We start from the raw sequence: 14,126 nt of genomic DNA, 5'->3' as shown, positions 1-14,126 counted from the left end.
GAACTATCTTTTAGACATCTGTGTTGTATTTGAAGTTTTTGATAAGTGGTATTTTGAAATTTTTTTATACTTTTTGACTGAAGAGATTCCCTTGCTGGCTTCGAAAAAGTTTCAATAGAAATTTGAAATTGTAAATTTTATACATATCAGATATAATTGTTGTATTTGAGAGTACAAAGAAGCAGGCAATTGTTGTTCCTAATGATCGTTACATTCATTGGATGTTTTATTTGCAAGTTGCCATATAAATTTGATTGGAGTTGGTGGTTGTTGTAGAACCTTATTTTGAAGGATATTAGGTTAACAAAGTCTTCTCAAACACAAGTACATTTTTAATGATGATAACTAGTCTTTGATAACAACACTAAATGCAAACATAAAGAAGTTTAAAATGCAAATCAGAATATTAGGGTTTGAAGGACTTGACTCTCTGATGATGGAAATCAAATGGAATATAACTCAAGTGTCATCTCAAGGTAAACCCAAGTAATTGTCTACAAGAATGAAGCATCCGACAAAACTTGAAGTGTGTGAAAGCTCACCCTGACACGTCTGAGTGAATGACATTGTAAAAGTATAAGGGATTTCTTATAAAGTATAGGCTAATCACACACACACGTACACACACAAAAAATACTTTTAACCATATTTTTCTCAAGAAAGTATTTTTTAAAAGTGCCTTGAAGTCATGCCAGATGAGTTAGGAACTGTTTATGGGTAAATTTTTCTCTTGCCAATTGATTGACACTTATGTCCAATCGATTAGGACACTTCAAAAATACACCCTAAGCGATTATGGCATAGCCTTAATGATGGACAACAGCTAAATATCTTAACTTTCCATTTTTAACTTATTAACCGATTAATTTTAGACCTACTAATCCATTGGTGCATGATGCCAATCAATTGGCTCACCATTAATGGTCTTAGACTTTATCCTTTTTTTATGCCAAAATCTAGCCTATACATAGAGGTCGCTTCCCACATTTTTTACATCCAGAAACATGATTTCATTTCTCACTTCTCACACTCTCTCTAAAAAATATTTTTGTTTACTTTCTCTAACTTAAAACTTTAGTCATAGCATTTTTTAGAAAGTCATTTTGCGAGTGAGGAATTTGTAATTTTGGAAGGGTAGAATTGTAAGTACACCAAAAAAATTGTTTTACCTTGGTTGAACCTTTCATCCATTTAGGAGTTATTTGTTTGAGTTCGAAGCTAAACCCATGAAAAGCTTTGGTTTGGGGATAATTTGATCAAGTCTCCATTTAGGTTTGAATGTTCATCCTGCTCAAAAACTTTTAAAGGTTCGAGATCATCCTAGTGGTAAAATCTCATTGGTTCTTAGTTAGCCCGAATAAAATCAAGTTTATGTTAAAGTTCATCCTGTGATAAAAGTTAGTTTTAATTTGAGATCAACTTGGTGGTAAAATCTCACAAGTTATTGGTTAGTTCGGTATAAAACCAAGTTTAGTTTCGTGAGTTCGGTTCGGTGTTAAAAGCTCTCGAATGTTCAAGATAAGCCAATGATCAATTTATTTATTTTGAATCTTTAAGGCTAATCGCTCCAAGTTTCTTGTGGAAAAGAGATTATCCGCTTTGATCCATTATTTGGAAGGAAGAATCACCCATTCATTCTGTGTTTTTCTATTTGATTGGAAGTTAGTCACAAACTTCATTTTTTTTGTATAAGAGGGTTCGAGAGTTTAACCTACTAAAAACTCTTAAGTTTATTGGATACTCTCAAGATCAAATTTTAGGGACAAGACTAAATCACTTTTTACCGAATCTGTATTATTCCTGGTGTTTGTCTCTCTTCCTTTAAACTCTTTATTTATGCATCATATCTTCTACAATTTATATTTCTGCTGCTTAACTTTAAAACTTTTTTAAAATATTTTTAAATTTTAATTTTGATCCAAAATATTTTTCAGATTCAAACTTTTATGAAATACACAATTTACCCTCTCCTCTCATGTGTGTGGAATCACATGTCCAACAATTATTAGGGAAGAATCCAATCATAAGAGACAATGATGAAAAACATCAGAGAGAATATGAAGAAAATTGTGGCATTATCATTAGCAATCTAAATTGGAATATATATATATATATATATATATATATATATATATTATATATATATATATATATATATATATATAATATATATATATATATATATATATATATATATATATATATTATGAATACACAATTGTACAACTAATTAGCTAAACAGGTAAACAAAGTTTATGTAACCAATTAAATAAGTGGAATTTAAAATAAAGAATGGAGAGTTTTTTTCTAAAAAACTATATCATGTTATTGATACATCATACACCATCCCAATTTAAAATTCTCAATCTATGTCCATATTAATCACTCTTTACATTTTTTCACATAAATTGAAAAAAGTTAGTAGCATAGTTAATGTGTACCATTGATGTATGATTAGTAATTAAAAAATAAATTTTATAGATATATTCAATTTTTTTTTATTTTAAACTAAAATAGTTATATTAATCTGAGTTAAGTTTTAAGACACAAGTTAAGGAAACTAGGAGAGAAAAATTATTATTGAATAATACAATACTTTGACTTTTACAATTTTAAAGATGAACAATATACATTTAATTTTTATCTTGTGTCTTTAGAGTACCTTCACACTATTGCATTATTGTCATATTCTTTATAAATAACCCACACATATATGGATGTGCATGGGCACACTCACAATAATATCTCAAAGTTATATGTTAAGATACTAGGTTTTTGGTACTAGGTACAGTTAAGATACCTCACACATCACCGATCATACAAGATCTTCATCACAACAAAAATATACTCCATCGAACATAGTTTATTATATCATCAACATCCCAATATCACTCTGAAAGACTCTAGTCCTGCTTATCGAGTCAAGGCTTCATTTTCATATTATTTTACATCACATATGTCAATTAACAATCAAAACCCTAAGGATATAACATGCATTCAAAAATTAACATATTATGGTTCATAAAGTATTAATATTAATAACTTAAGGGAGGGTGAATCCACCTTTTGTAAAGATCGACGATGATGCCCTTCTTTCCTAGCCACATGCATGCACTCCAATTCTCAAATCCTCTATGCTTTCCTTCACTTCTTGAAGCCAAGGCTTAAATTTATCATTTGATTGTTTGATCATCATGGGATGAAACTTGGATAGAGGGATGATGATGAAGTTAGGTTGCTTGCCACTTCTGAGTTTGAGAATGAAATGGGTGAAACCATCTTTCCCTTTTTCAATGGTTGTTCTTGATGATGAAGGTGGATCATGAGTTCTTGAGCTCCTTTTACAATCGTGATCTCTCAATAGTAAAGGAAGGATAAATTCCTAGTTATTCTCTTACTTATAAGCCTTGCCAACCAAAAAATAATGCCCTTCACTTAATTAATGGAATCTCAATTCTACCCTTTTGCTCAAGTTAGTGGGTTAAGGGCTCTAAATATAATTCTTACTACATTAAGTCTCTAATTGACTTAATATTGTGATAATATTAGGAATTGATCAAAATACCCTTGATGATAAAATGATTATTTTAGCCTAGATCTTTAAATTGCATTGATCGATAAACATAGAAGATTTCCAACCGGTATTTCGGGTCCGGATATTACAATATCTCCCTTTTAAAATAATTTTATTCTCAAAATTCTCATTTCATTTGCATCTCCTTCCAGACACACTCGTATCATGCCTCTAACTTTGCTCAATTTCTTTGTCAATTTTTGTCTCCTTAATTAGATTCCTAAACTTACGGTTATTTGCACCTCAACAATTCCTTTAGGTGAAAAGCCTAATGTTTATCACTCCCTTTCCTTAACATTCTTCTTTCATTTAGTACCAACTTAACATTCTTCTTTCATTTAGTCCCAACATGGTGTAAATCCCAAAAGATCTATCCTAAAACTTCTTGAAATATGCAAAATATTTCGCATCTGCAGGTGAAACATGTTATTCTGCTCGGAGTTCCTTCATCTTATGTCTTTCTTCATGATTTTTCATATGATTTATGATTGACCACTGACGGTTTTTACCAGGTAAATTTCCTCCATACTTGGTGTATAGGATCCCGAAAATCCAAAAACACTTTTCACAGTGATCCAGACATGCATTCCACATATGTCTGCAATTGGTTTAATTGGTCTCAAATCTTAAAATTCTTTATGCTCCTTTACCAATAGCATTTTCATATCCTGCACTACTACAAATAATACATTTTGTGATAAAACTTTTACCTCACTAAAAAAAAAACTGCGGTGTAAACCATAGACGCTTCACATTTTAATTTACTTTTTTTAAAATATCATATATTCCATCGGTTTAGCTGGAAACCGATGGATAAAATATTTAGAGGACACACATTCAAATCCCAACAACTACATTTTAACACATTTTAAATTTTTTTAAATTTTTTTATGACATATTACCTCGGTTTTGATGAAAACTGAGGGAAAATCTATTTAGAACATACATCTTCGAATCCCAACAACTATATTTTATCACCTTTAAATTTTTTTGAAGTTATTTTATGACTTATTACCTCGGTTTTGCTTAAAACTGAAGGGTAAAGTATTTAGAGGACACGTCTTCGAATCCCATCAACTATATTTTATCACCTTTTAATTTTTTTTTAAATTTTATTTATGACCTATTATCTCGATTTTGTTGAAAATCGAGGGATAAAGTAGCGTATTTTTAATTTTTTAATTTATTTATTTATGACGAATTTGATAAAAAAAAATGAAGTAACGAATCTTTTCCGTCCATTTATAAATTAACAATCGTCAAGACATTGTCAAATCATCAATCCACATTAAACATTTGTTATTTTTCTTGTTCGTGTTATTGCTTGATTTTATTGGTTTTGAAAAAGTTTTTGTTTTTAGAAACCAAATTCAAACCCCTCATTTCTTGTGTTTTTTGTCACCTTCATAAATGAAATCACTTCAGAATCAATCAAATCTTGTATTTTACTCTTGAGTGCTTTGCATTCCTCAGCTGAATGTCCTGGTGCACCTGCGTGTAAAACACATCGGACGTTGGGGTCAAAGCCTTTTATTTGTATTTTGTGCCTTTTAATTTCTTATTTGTGTGTATGCAGCTCTGGTAGAAACATGCACCATGGGCGAACCAATAACACAAACCATGGGGGACTATTGTCGACCTACTGGCACATCACAGGTCTCATTGGGTTTCATTCCTGCAACCCCTGTGAATTTCCACATCAAATACTCCGTGCTATTAGGTTTGAGGGATAAGCAATTCGACGGGAATGCGAATAATTACCCGGGGGAACATCTAGCCAGATTCTATGAGACAACATTAATGTGTCAACCAAAAGGTATTACAGAGGACCAGGTTAAATTAAAGTTATTCAGCTTCTCGTTGACTAGAAGAGCGAATGATTGATTATTATGTCTTCCTAATGGAGTGATAAGAACTTGGAGAGAATTGGAAGATAAATTTTTAAAAAGATTCTTCACTACAACACAATATAGAAATAAAAACTGAAAAGACATCGTTCGAACATCAAGAGATTGAATCTCTCTATAATGTTTGGGAGAGGTTTAAACTACTACTACGTAGATGCCCCAATCATAATATGAACAATATGGAGCAGATGCAAAATTTCATTAAAGGCCTCAAGTCAGACATGTGTGTTGCTAGATGCTTCAGTGGGAGGCACATTAGACAAATGATCGAACTACAAGTCAAAGATCTAATTGAAAAGATGTGCATGAATGAGTACCGTTCTAAGAGCGAAAGATCGCTGAAATTTGAAACGGTGGGGACACTTAAAGGTATGTTAATTGTTGATACTTAAAGTACATTATTAGCTCAAATTGAATTGTTAAACAAGCAGCAAGCCTAAGGCTGCTTAAAGAAAGCTAACGTGAGCCAGGTACAATCACTTAAGTTTGACTTTTGTGGAGGATGACATGACAACGGGAGGTGTTCTTTGGAATGGTTAAGTGAAGAGGCCCAATTTGCAAATTTCCAGAAGAGCAATCCATATTCTAATACCTACAATTCGGGATGGAAGGATCATCCGAATTTTCGTTGGAGCAACAACCAAAACCAAAGTGGTAATCAAACTATGCAACAAAACCAACAAGCTTCCAACTTCCATAGGAAGCCTTCATAGTTGGAAGAGACTTTACAAAATTTCATTAAAGTCACTCGCTCGTGCGATAGCTGCAGCAACTTCAACTCTATCACGCTGCCGAGAAGCAATCATGCATTTTTTACCTGCTTTTTCATAAAGTGTGGTACCATGTATGCAATTTTAGCGGATTTTTTGAAAAATCTGATAAAAATGCATACAACACATGAGTTTTTTATCATTTTTTTTCTTCGAAAAACACGGATATAAATGCATGTTTTCATACTAAAATTGCTACTTACTAGTCATCAAATTCGAAAAATGCGGTGAAGGTTTGAAAAATCCGGTATATGCATTTTACCAGCTTTTTCATAAAGTGCGAAACAATGAGCATTTTTACCGGATTTTTTGCAAAATCCGATAAAAATGCATACAACACGGTTTTTTACCAATTTATTTTCGAAAAATACGGTAAAAATGCATGATTTCGTACTAAAATTGCTACTTAATAATCATCACATTCAAAAAACACAATAGAAGGTTTAAAAAATCCGATAAAATACAAAGCTTTTCAAAAACTCGAAATATGTCAATTTTTGTGTGAAATGAATTATAATATTGTTCAAGGCTAATATGATAAAAGCATAGGATTTGGAGGTGTCAGATCAAAGATGGGGTGGCAGGATAAAACGTCTACAACCGGATATGCCTCGTGCTTGAGAGTTGTAGACCATCATAAGTCCCCAACAGACTTGGCTCACACACAATATATGGTCAGAACCATCTTGTTAGCTCGAGGGCCCAACATTGACACATGTAACTCATAACTCAAGTCCATAACCCATGGTTTGAATACTCGCTCAAACCCAAATTGGGCGATCAAATTGTAACGAGGATGCCAAATAGAAAAAGAGAAAAATGATGAAAAGAAAACAAACAGCTATGCAAGATTGTAGAAGGTGTGAGTGCAAAACAGAATTCAATCAGTTGGAAACGAGCAGTGAAGCTTGTTATGAATCGTTACTTCAGCGTGCAACAGAATCAGAACACGATGAAACGAACTCAAAGAAAATAGTCCCTCGAATGAAAAATAGACTGCCTATACAAGGTTGTCATTGATCAAATTCATAGAAGAGAGACTGAAAACAAATGAAGCCTCTTCTTTTTTCGGATTTCCTTCAATTATTGACAGAGTTTGTTCGTCTAGATCGATAACAGCGGTACATAGTGTGTGAAGCAATGGACCTAAGAATCAGGAATAAGAAGAAAAAAATTTACAATAAAAAGAAGATTGACAAGAAAAAAACTCATATGCATATAAATTACCTGTCATGTAGATCGGATATTTTTCGTTATCTGCATCTCCTAGAATTGATAGAAAATCTTCTCTTGTTGTTTTTGTCATCACATTTGCCCTTTTCAGCCGGCTAATCGAACTCTCATCTTGTGCCTTCGATTTTGAAATCCAATGAATTTTTATCCACATAAGAAAACATGTTTTAATGACAAAATAATTCTCCGAAACTTACCTGACTAATATGTAAGTGACGATACATGTTTGCGTGAAAGAAAGGTGTTTCTCCAACCTCGTGAATTGAAATTCGCTTCTTCGACGCAGTTTCAACATTAACAATCCTGTGAGTATTTAACTCAATCAGGTTATATGAATGTCCCACCGAAACTTCTGACGAACGAATCCTCTGAAGAAACAAAAGGAACGTAACATATTGTAAACATCAAATTCATAAGAGTACATAAAAATGAATTTATTTATAGAAATGCAAGGACTGCAAAATCGAACATTTATAGCATCGTCAATGCCTTGAGCTTCAAGAATGTGTCGAGAAATGAAGTTGCGCCCAATTCCACCTCCTACAATTTCATCTTCAGCAGGTGGTACTGCATTCAGAGTGAACACCAATCCGTTGCTATTAAAAGCAAATGCAGAACTTGGAAGCTCTCCGGCATATGTATAACCAACGAAGAACATTCCATCCGGCAATATTCCTTTGATTATGTAGCTGCATACATAAACTCCATAAAAGATTAGAAGAAGAAAATACTCATAACACCATTTTATTAAAATTCCAAAACAAAAAGTATAGAATTAGAGTTTTGCTTCATTCATCCCGAGGATCGTCCCTACTTATAAGCACATGCTCATATCATATATTATCCGATATACGACTCTTAATACACACCCTCACGCATAGGACAAGACAGTTAGAGCTTGAAAATAAATGGTGGTTGACCTGATAGCGGAAAACTAACTGCAGGTGATCAAACAGATCTTAAACCAGGCTCAGACTCTGCTAATCGAGTTTGACCTAAGTTATTTCAAGCTCTATCTTTGACTAACTAATGTGAGATTTAGAATATTTTCAATAATTCCAATATGAACTATATATGAATGAATCTCTAAAATCTTACGTGTGACCAACAAGGCTAACATTTGCATCTTCATTGTGTGCAGCAATAGCCATAGATTCAGCAACAAGAAGAACATCAGAACACTCGTTCGAGGAATCATCTTGTAAACTTTTTACTCCTTCTTTTGGAACAAATGCTAGAATCTCCTTCTTGAAGTTAATAAGTAAAATCTGCTTAAAAATAAGAAATTAAACAGACATTAATAAACATTACACTATCAAAGACACAATGTGTCTGTGTCAAACACGTATCAGACAAACACGTATCAGACACCAGACATGTCTTTCTTCAAAGATGTCGGTGCAGAACAGATATAATCCAACAAATAAAAGTGGTTTATTGCAATTACATCAAGGAGAGGCACACCACTTCCTACTGAAGTCCCCAAGAGTTCATCCCAATACATTGGGAATTTGCTTTGATTGTTATCAAAAAGGTGTTTTAGAAGTGATTCTGATTGAGGAGTTTGAGCAAAAGGTCGAAGCTGATTTTGAAGAATGGTGTCTCCGGCAACTCGGTTTTTGATTCGTTGGGAGAATCTTTGGCCTATTAAGAAACCCATTTCGTAAGAATCTTTGCATGGTCCAACTTCGAACATCTCAAGCTTTTCACTTTCCATGTCGAAGCTTCTCATTTCTGTTTCAACTTCGTGGATGTTGTGGGCGAGTTCAACGATGAACAAAAATTAGATTTTACCTTATCATCATATAATTTTCACATTATCTTCTAATATCTCTTTTTTAATTAGTATTTTTATGATTTAATTAACTAACAAAAATATATATTTAATAAGAGTTTATTTGAAATACAATGACATTCCGTCAGTTAATAATAAACCTTGAATATTGAAACAAGTTTGACTTTTATTTTAAAAATTTATAAAATAATGCAAATGGGTGATGGTGATGAATTGATAGTGTAAAACATTTTACACTGACAGTATATAGTAATTAATCTCATTTAATAATTAAAATAACTAATAAAAAGTATTTGTCACGTGTTTCTTATTGAATTTTTTATCCACATAAATCAGTTTTACAAAAATAACTCAAAATAACTCATATTTTAGATAAATTTTAAAATTACCCTACTTTAAAATAAAAATAAAAACACATTAAAGTATTGGTGTCAGACCAATTGTCGATCGCTCTCTAATTTAAAGAGGAGGCATTGGATTGGTTTTTGTATCTAGTGTTATCATTCTAATTGGCTGTATACGTGCGTTTTCGACGCCATGAGATTTGGTGTGCAGAATGGTTCTTTCGACAAATGACGACATGAGATAAACGATTTTGGTTGATAAGTGTTGTTCGACACTTCGACAAAATTGTAGAATTTCGACAATTCGACAAGGTCTGGAGAGAGAGACGTCATTTCGACGTAAAGTGTAAATATTCAAATTCAGAAGAGTTGTGACGTTTGGCAGAAGACGCGTGGAAGCATCTGGCGAAAAGAAGAAAAGCCGTTTGTCACAGTTTTAGGATTTGGTAGTTAGTAACGGTTATGTTATTTGTATATAAATAGGGTAGTTGTTATCTGAAAAAGGGTGTGAACTTTTACTTGTACAAAATTCCTGAAAATACTCAAAGTACCCGTGTGAGAGAAAAGAGTCATATTTGGAACATGTATGTGTAAACAAACACCAATTCCTTCAAAGTTTATTTTATAAAGTTTAAAGTTCTTTACAAATTCATTTTACGTTTTCCAGTCAATTATCTTTCTGCATTTTCTTTTCGACACTTTACATTTCGTCAGTTATTTTCTGCCATTTACCTAATCTTGTCAAATTTACATCTGTTTTAAACGTCTTTCATCAACATCTTTCGACATAAAATATTCAGAGAATCAAAATGAAAGATACAAACGCCGTTCTAGAGATTTACGAAGTTATTTAGATTTTGCACATGTCCTAGGATTTGTGTGGTTGATCCTGCAAGTAACCCAATTCTATAAGTTTTGGTAAACCAGAGGTTGTTCGCCAAAATTCACAGCGAACAAATTGGCACGCCCAGTGGGACAGTGCAGAAATCTTGAAACTTAGATAATCGTTAGTCAAAATTTGTTCTTCGTTGTATGAGACTGAGAAGCGGTAAATTAGCCGTATCCGACGTAGAAATACCAAAAAGAACAAGAGTAAGGAAAATGGCGAATCAGCCAAATAATCCAAATAGTTCGAATCCAAATGAAGCCGTCCTAGTATCCAACCTTATCCCTTCGACATGAGGCAATGTGGGATCAGTCCCTGTGTCTGAGGCTGTACCCTCGTCAACAGGGTCAATACCAGCGGTTTCAATATCGCAAAGTGTGCCTAGTTCGTCCATTAGGGCACAACAAATGCCCGTTGGGACACCCCCTCCTGTGGGAAACACTTCTAGGCCTTTTGTGACAAATTTCACCATGCCTCCGCCTGGAAGGGAACAATCATTTGGAATGCCAACTTCAGTAATGGCGAATCTACACAATTCCTCGGTAGTATATTCTGATTCTATGGCCAATATGTCTTCACCTTTACAAGGGTCAGGGTATGGCGGAAACATGAGTAGACTAAATCAACAACAACTTTACGTGCCGCCGATAAAAATAATTATGCGCAGGTAATTAGACAACAAATGGACGAGAGTAATCATGATATGGTCCAAATGTTGACGCAACAAATGGGGGCGGTGTTTAATCCTCTAATACAAAACACCACCCAAACCAACCAATTGTTGGCAGCGCAAATGACGCGCATTGCTGATTTCTTTGGAGTCCCTCAAACTCGACACAGAGAACAAGTGGTTCAGAACCCATTGGTAGCGGTCCAGGAAGAGCCTACGATAAACCAAATGCCTTTAGACAATCCTCAGACGAACGTCAGAAACCAGGAGGATGTAGTCGAAGTCCTTATTTCACAAGAACCTAGAAGGATAGTAATCCAGAGAGGCCAGGACACGGATGCTGTGTTGCAACAGCGGATCCGGTATAATAACCCTCCTGTCGAAAATAATTTAGCGGCCATGGTCGAAACGATAATGGCACAGAATGGGATGAACATGGGATTACAAAGGCCTAGTTATGCTTCCCCACTGTCAGAATATATTCTGCAAGAAGAACTGCCACCAAGGTGGAAAGTTCCTAAGTTCACAAAGTTCTCAGGGGATACTAGCGAGTCCACCATAGAACACGTAGCACGTTATCTGATCGAAGCAGGGGAAATAACCCGTAATGAAAATTTGAAAATAAAATATTTCCCTAGTTCCTTAACAAAAAACGCGTTTACTTGGTTTACATCCTTGCCTGCACACTCAGTGTATACGTGGACCCAATTAGAAAGACTGTTCCATGAACAATTCTACATGGGTCAAACAAAAATAAGTTTGAAAGAATTAGCCAGTGTTAAGAGAAAACACTCAGAACCAATAGATGATTATTTGAATAGGTTCAGATTGTTAAAGGCTAGATGTTTCACCCCGGTGCCAGAACATGAGTTGGTCGAAATGGCCGCAGGGGGACTAGATTATGCTATAAGGAAGAAACTAGATACCCAGTATCTGAGGGATATGGCACAATTAGCAGATAGAGTGAGACAGGTCGAAAGGTTAAGGGACGAAAAATTTAGAGCAAATAAGAATAAAAAAGAAAGGGTGGCCTACGTAGGGGTTCGCCAAGATGATGAGTACGACGAAAACGAACCAAGTAACTTCGACGAACAAGAGATTGACCTAGCAGAACTAAAGCAAGGCCCACCTTATTCGTGCAAAGTCCTAACTCCGTCGAACGGAAACCCAGTCGAATCCAACGATAAGTTCCCCAAAAGGACTTATACGTTCGACATCACCAAATGCGACGAAATTTTCGATCTGTTGGTTAAAGATGGTCAATTAATAAAACCTCCAGGCGCTAAAGAACAGCCAATGGAACAACAGAAAAAGAGAGGTTTTTGTAAATACCATAATTTTCTAGGCCATAAAACGTCTCGCTGTTTCCTTTTCAGGGATCTCGTTCAAAATGCTATCCGTGACGGAAGGCTAAAGTTTGGTGACAAACCGAAACAACAGATGAGGATCGATTCGAATCCCATGCAGCCAATCGAAGCCCACTACGCTGAACCATCCATCGTGAACATGGTGGAGATCGAAGTTGCTCCTGATGGTAATTTGGAAATGGCGGAGGCCCTTGGAAGTTTCGACACAAACATCAACATGGTTGAGATTACTGATGATCTCGCAAGCCAGAACGAAGTTGAAGTTACTGAAGGCTTCGACAACCAGAAAAGAATGGAAACTACTGAAGGTTTCGACAAGAAGGACGGTGACGATACTGTCGAAGATGTGAAGTTTCGACAAGTGGAAAATTGGGACCGCTTGGGACAGCCAAGTGGGAAGTATGATTATCTTGTGAAGTACAATGCGCCGGAAAGCTCTCAGATCGACATCAACACAATCCAACCAAGCGGTTGGGGAGATGTTTCTTCAGACAACAATGAAGAAACAGTTGAGGTAATTGAGCATCCCCCTAATACGAAAAAGAAGGTTGCTGAAGACCTCATTATCGAAAACAAGGCTACTGAAGGCCTTGATCTTGATCAAACAAAGACAGGTGATGTCGCAAACTGCGTCAACACTATGGGGCCTTTCAGTGAAGAAGTCACAAAAATTAAAGCGGAAGCTGTTAATGGTCCTTTGAAGCCCGTGGTCAGTGGGATTTTGCGTAGGGTAATGGAAGACCCCAAAAGGAATTGGAACAAATGTTGTTGCAAACATGGCCCCAGAAGTATATCTTGGTGCTGCTGCCTAGCAAAAGAGTTCGACCAAGCACCAAAAGGTGTCGAAGGCGAAGAGGAGAGACTCATTAGAAAGATGAACGAATTAAGCATCACTGACGAACGAAGTGTTGGGGTAAACATGGTGGAAATATCTCAGAGGGACCAGGCCGAAGTGGGCGAAGATCATCGTCGAAAGGAGCACCAGAGGCTGGCGTATCCTAAAGAGGAGGAAAATTTAATAGAATTCATCAAGAGGTGCCAAAGGATGAAAACCGAAGTAATGCTATGCCCACGCTGCAGTGCAATCTTCGACAGGAAGGCAGCAACTAACCTGGAAGCAGTGGATAAATCCAAGAGGAAAGAGAATTGGGGAACAGTAAGATATAACCCAAGGAGAAGTGATCACCACCAGTGGAGGCATGGAGAAAGATGCCATAACACCTATAAACCATCTAACAAAGCAACGGACGACAAATGGGTTCAACCCATTAGAGACGCCCAGGGGCAGAACAGATGGGGAAAGTTTGAGGTTCAGAGAGGCGCTTCGATGGAAGGCAAGAAGGAAATGGAAAAGCACAAGCCAAGGCCATATCCTTCAGAGAATTACAAAGGCAAAAACCCCATGTCCAGATCCCAATGGAGGAGATTCCAGAGGCAGAAGAGGGCAGAAAAAGAGGCTGCAGAAAAGAGCGTGAACGGAAAAGACACTGACAGCAAAGATAAAGCAGAGTCTAGTAACAATCGCCAGATAAGGAGCAGAAAAGAGGTTTCCCTCCAGATCAATCCTGGCGGCATTGTCG

General features: G+C 35.6%; 1 protein-coding gene across 2 annotated transcripts; it reads right to left on the bottom strand.

Annotated features, from left to right (window-relative positions):
- Positions 1 to 2,845: 2,845 nt before the first annotated feature.
- Positions 2,846 to 9,287, bottom strand: LOC127106123 (uncharacterized). 2 transcript variants are annotated; one of them, XM_051043413.1, is made up of 6 exons: positions 8,932 to 9,287; positions 8,583 to 8,752; positions 7,954 to 8,173; positions 7,682 to 7,852; positions 7,479 to 7,602; positions 2,846 to 5,065 (listed from the first exon to the last, which is right to left on the bottom strand). In XM_051043413.1, exons 1-6 carry the CDS (start codon positions 9,214 to 9,216, stop codon positions 4,932 to 4,934), a joined length of 1,104 nt encoding a protein of 367 aa, XP_050899370.1. In that variant the 5' UTR covers positions 9,217 to 9,287; the 3' UTR covers positions 2,846 to 4,931. The 2 variants fall into 2 exon arrangements, with proteins under 2 accessions (XP_050899370.1, XP_050899369.1); XM_051043412.1 differs by lacking the exon at positions 2,846 to 5,065 and adding an exon at positions 6,646 to 7,397 and having other exon boundaries at positions 8,932 to 9,286.
- Positions 9,288 to 14,126: the final 4,839 nt, after the last annotated feature.

Source organism: Lathyrus oleraceus, chromosome 7 (genome assembly GCF_024323335.1).
Source record: "Lathyrus oleraceus cultivar Zhongwan6 chromosome 7, CAAS_Psat_ZW6_1.0, whole genome shotgun sequence".
NCBI lineage: Eukaryota > Viridiplantae > Streptophyta > Magnoliopsida > Fabales > Fabaceae > Lathyrus > Lathyrus oleraceus.
This window is presented reverse-complemented; position numbering and strand designations above follow the sequence as displayed.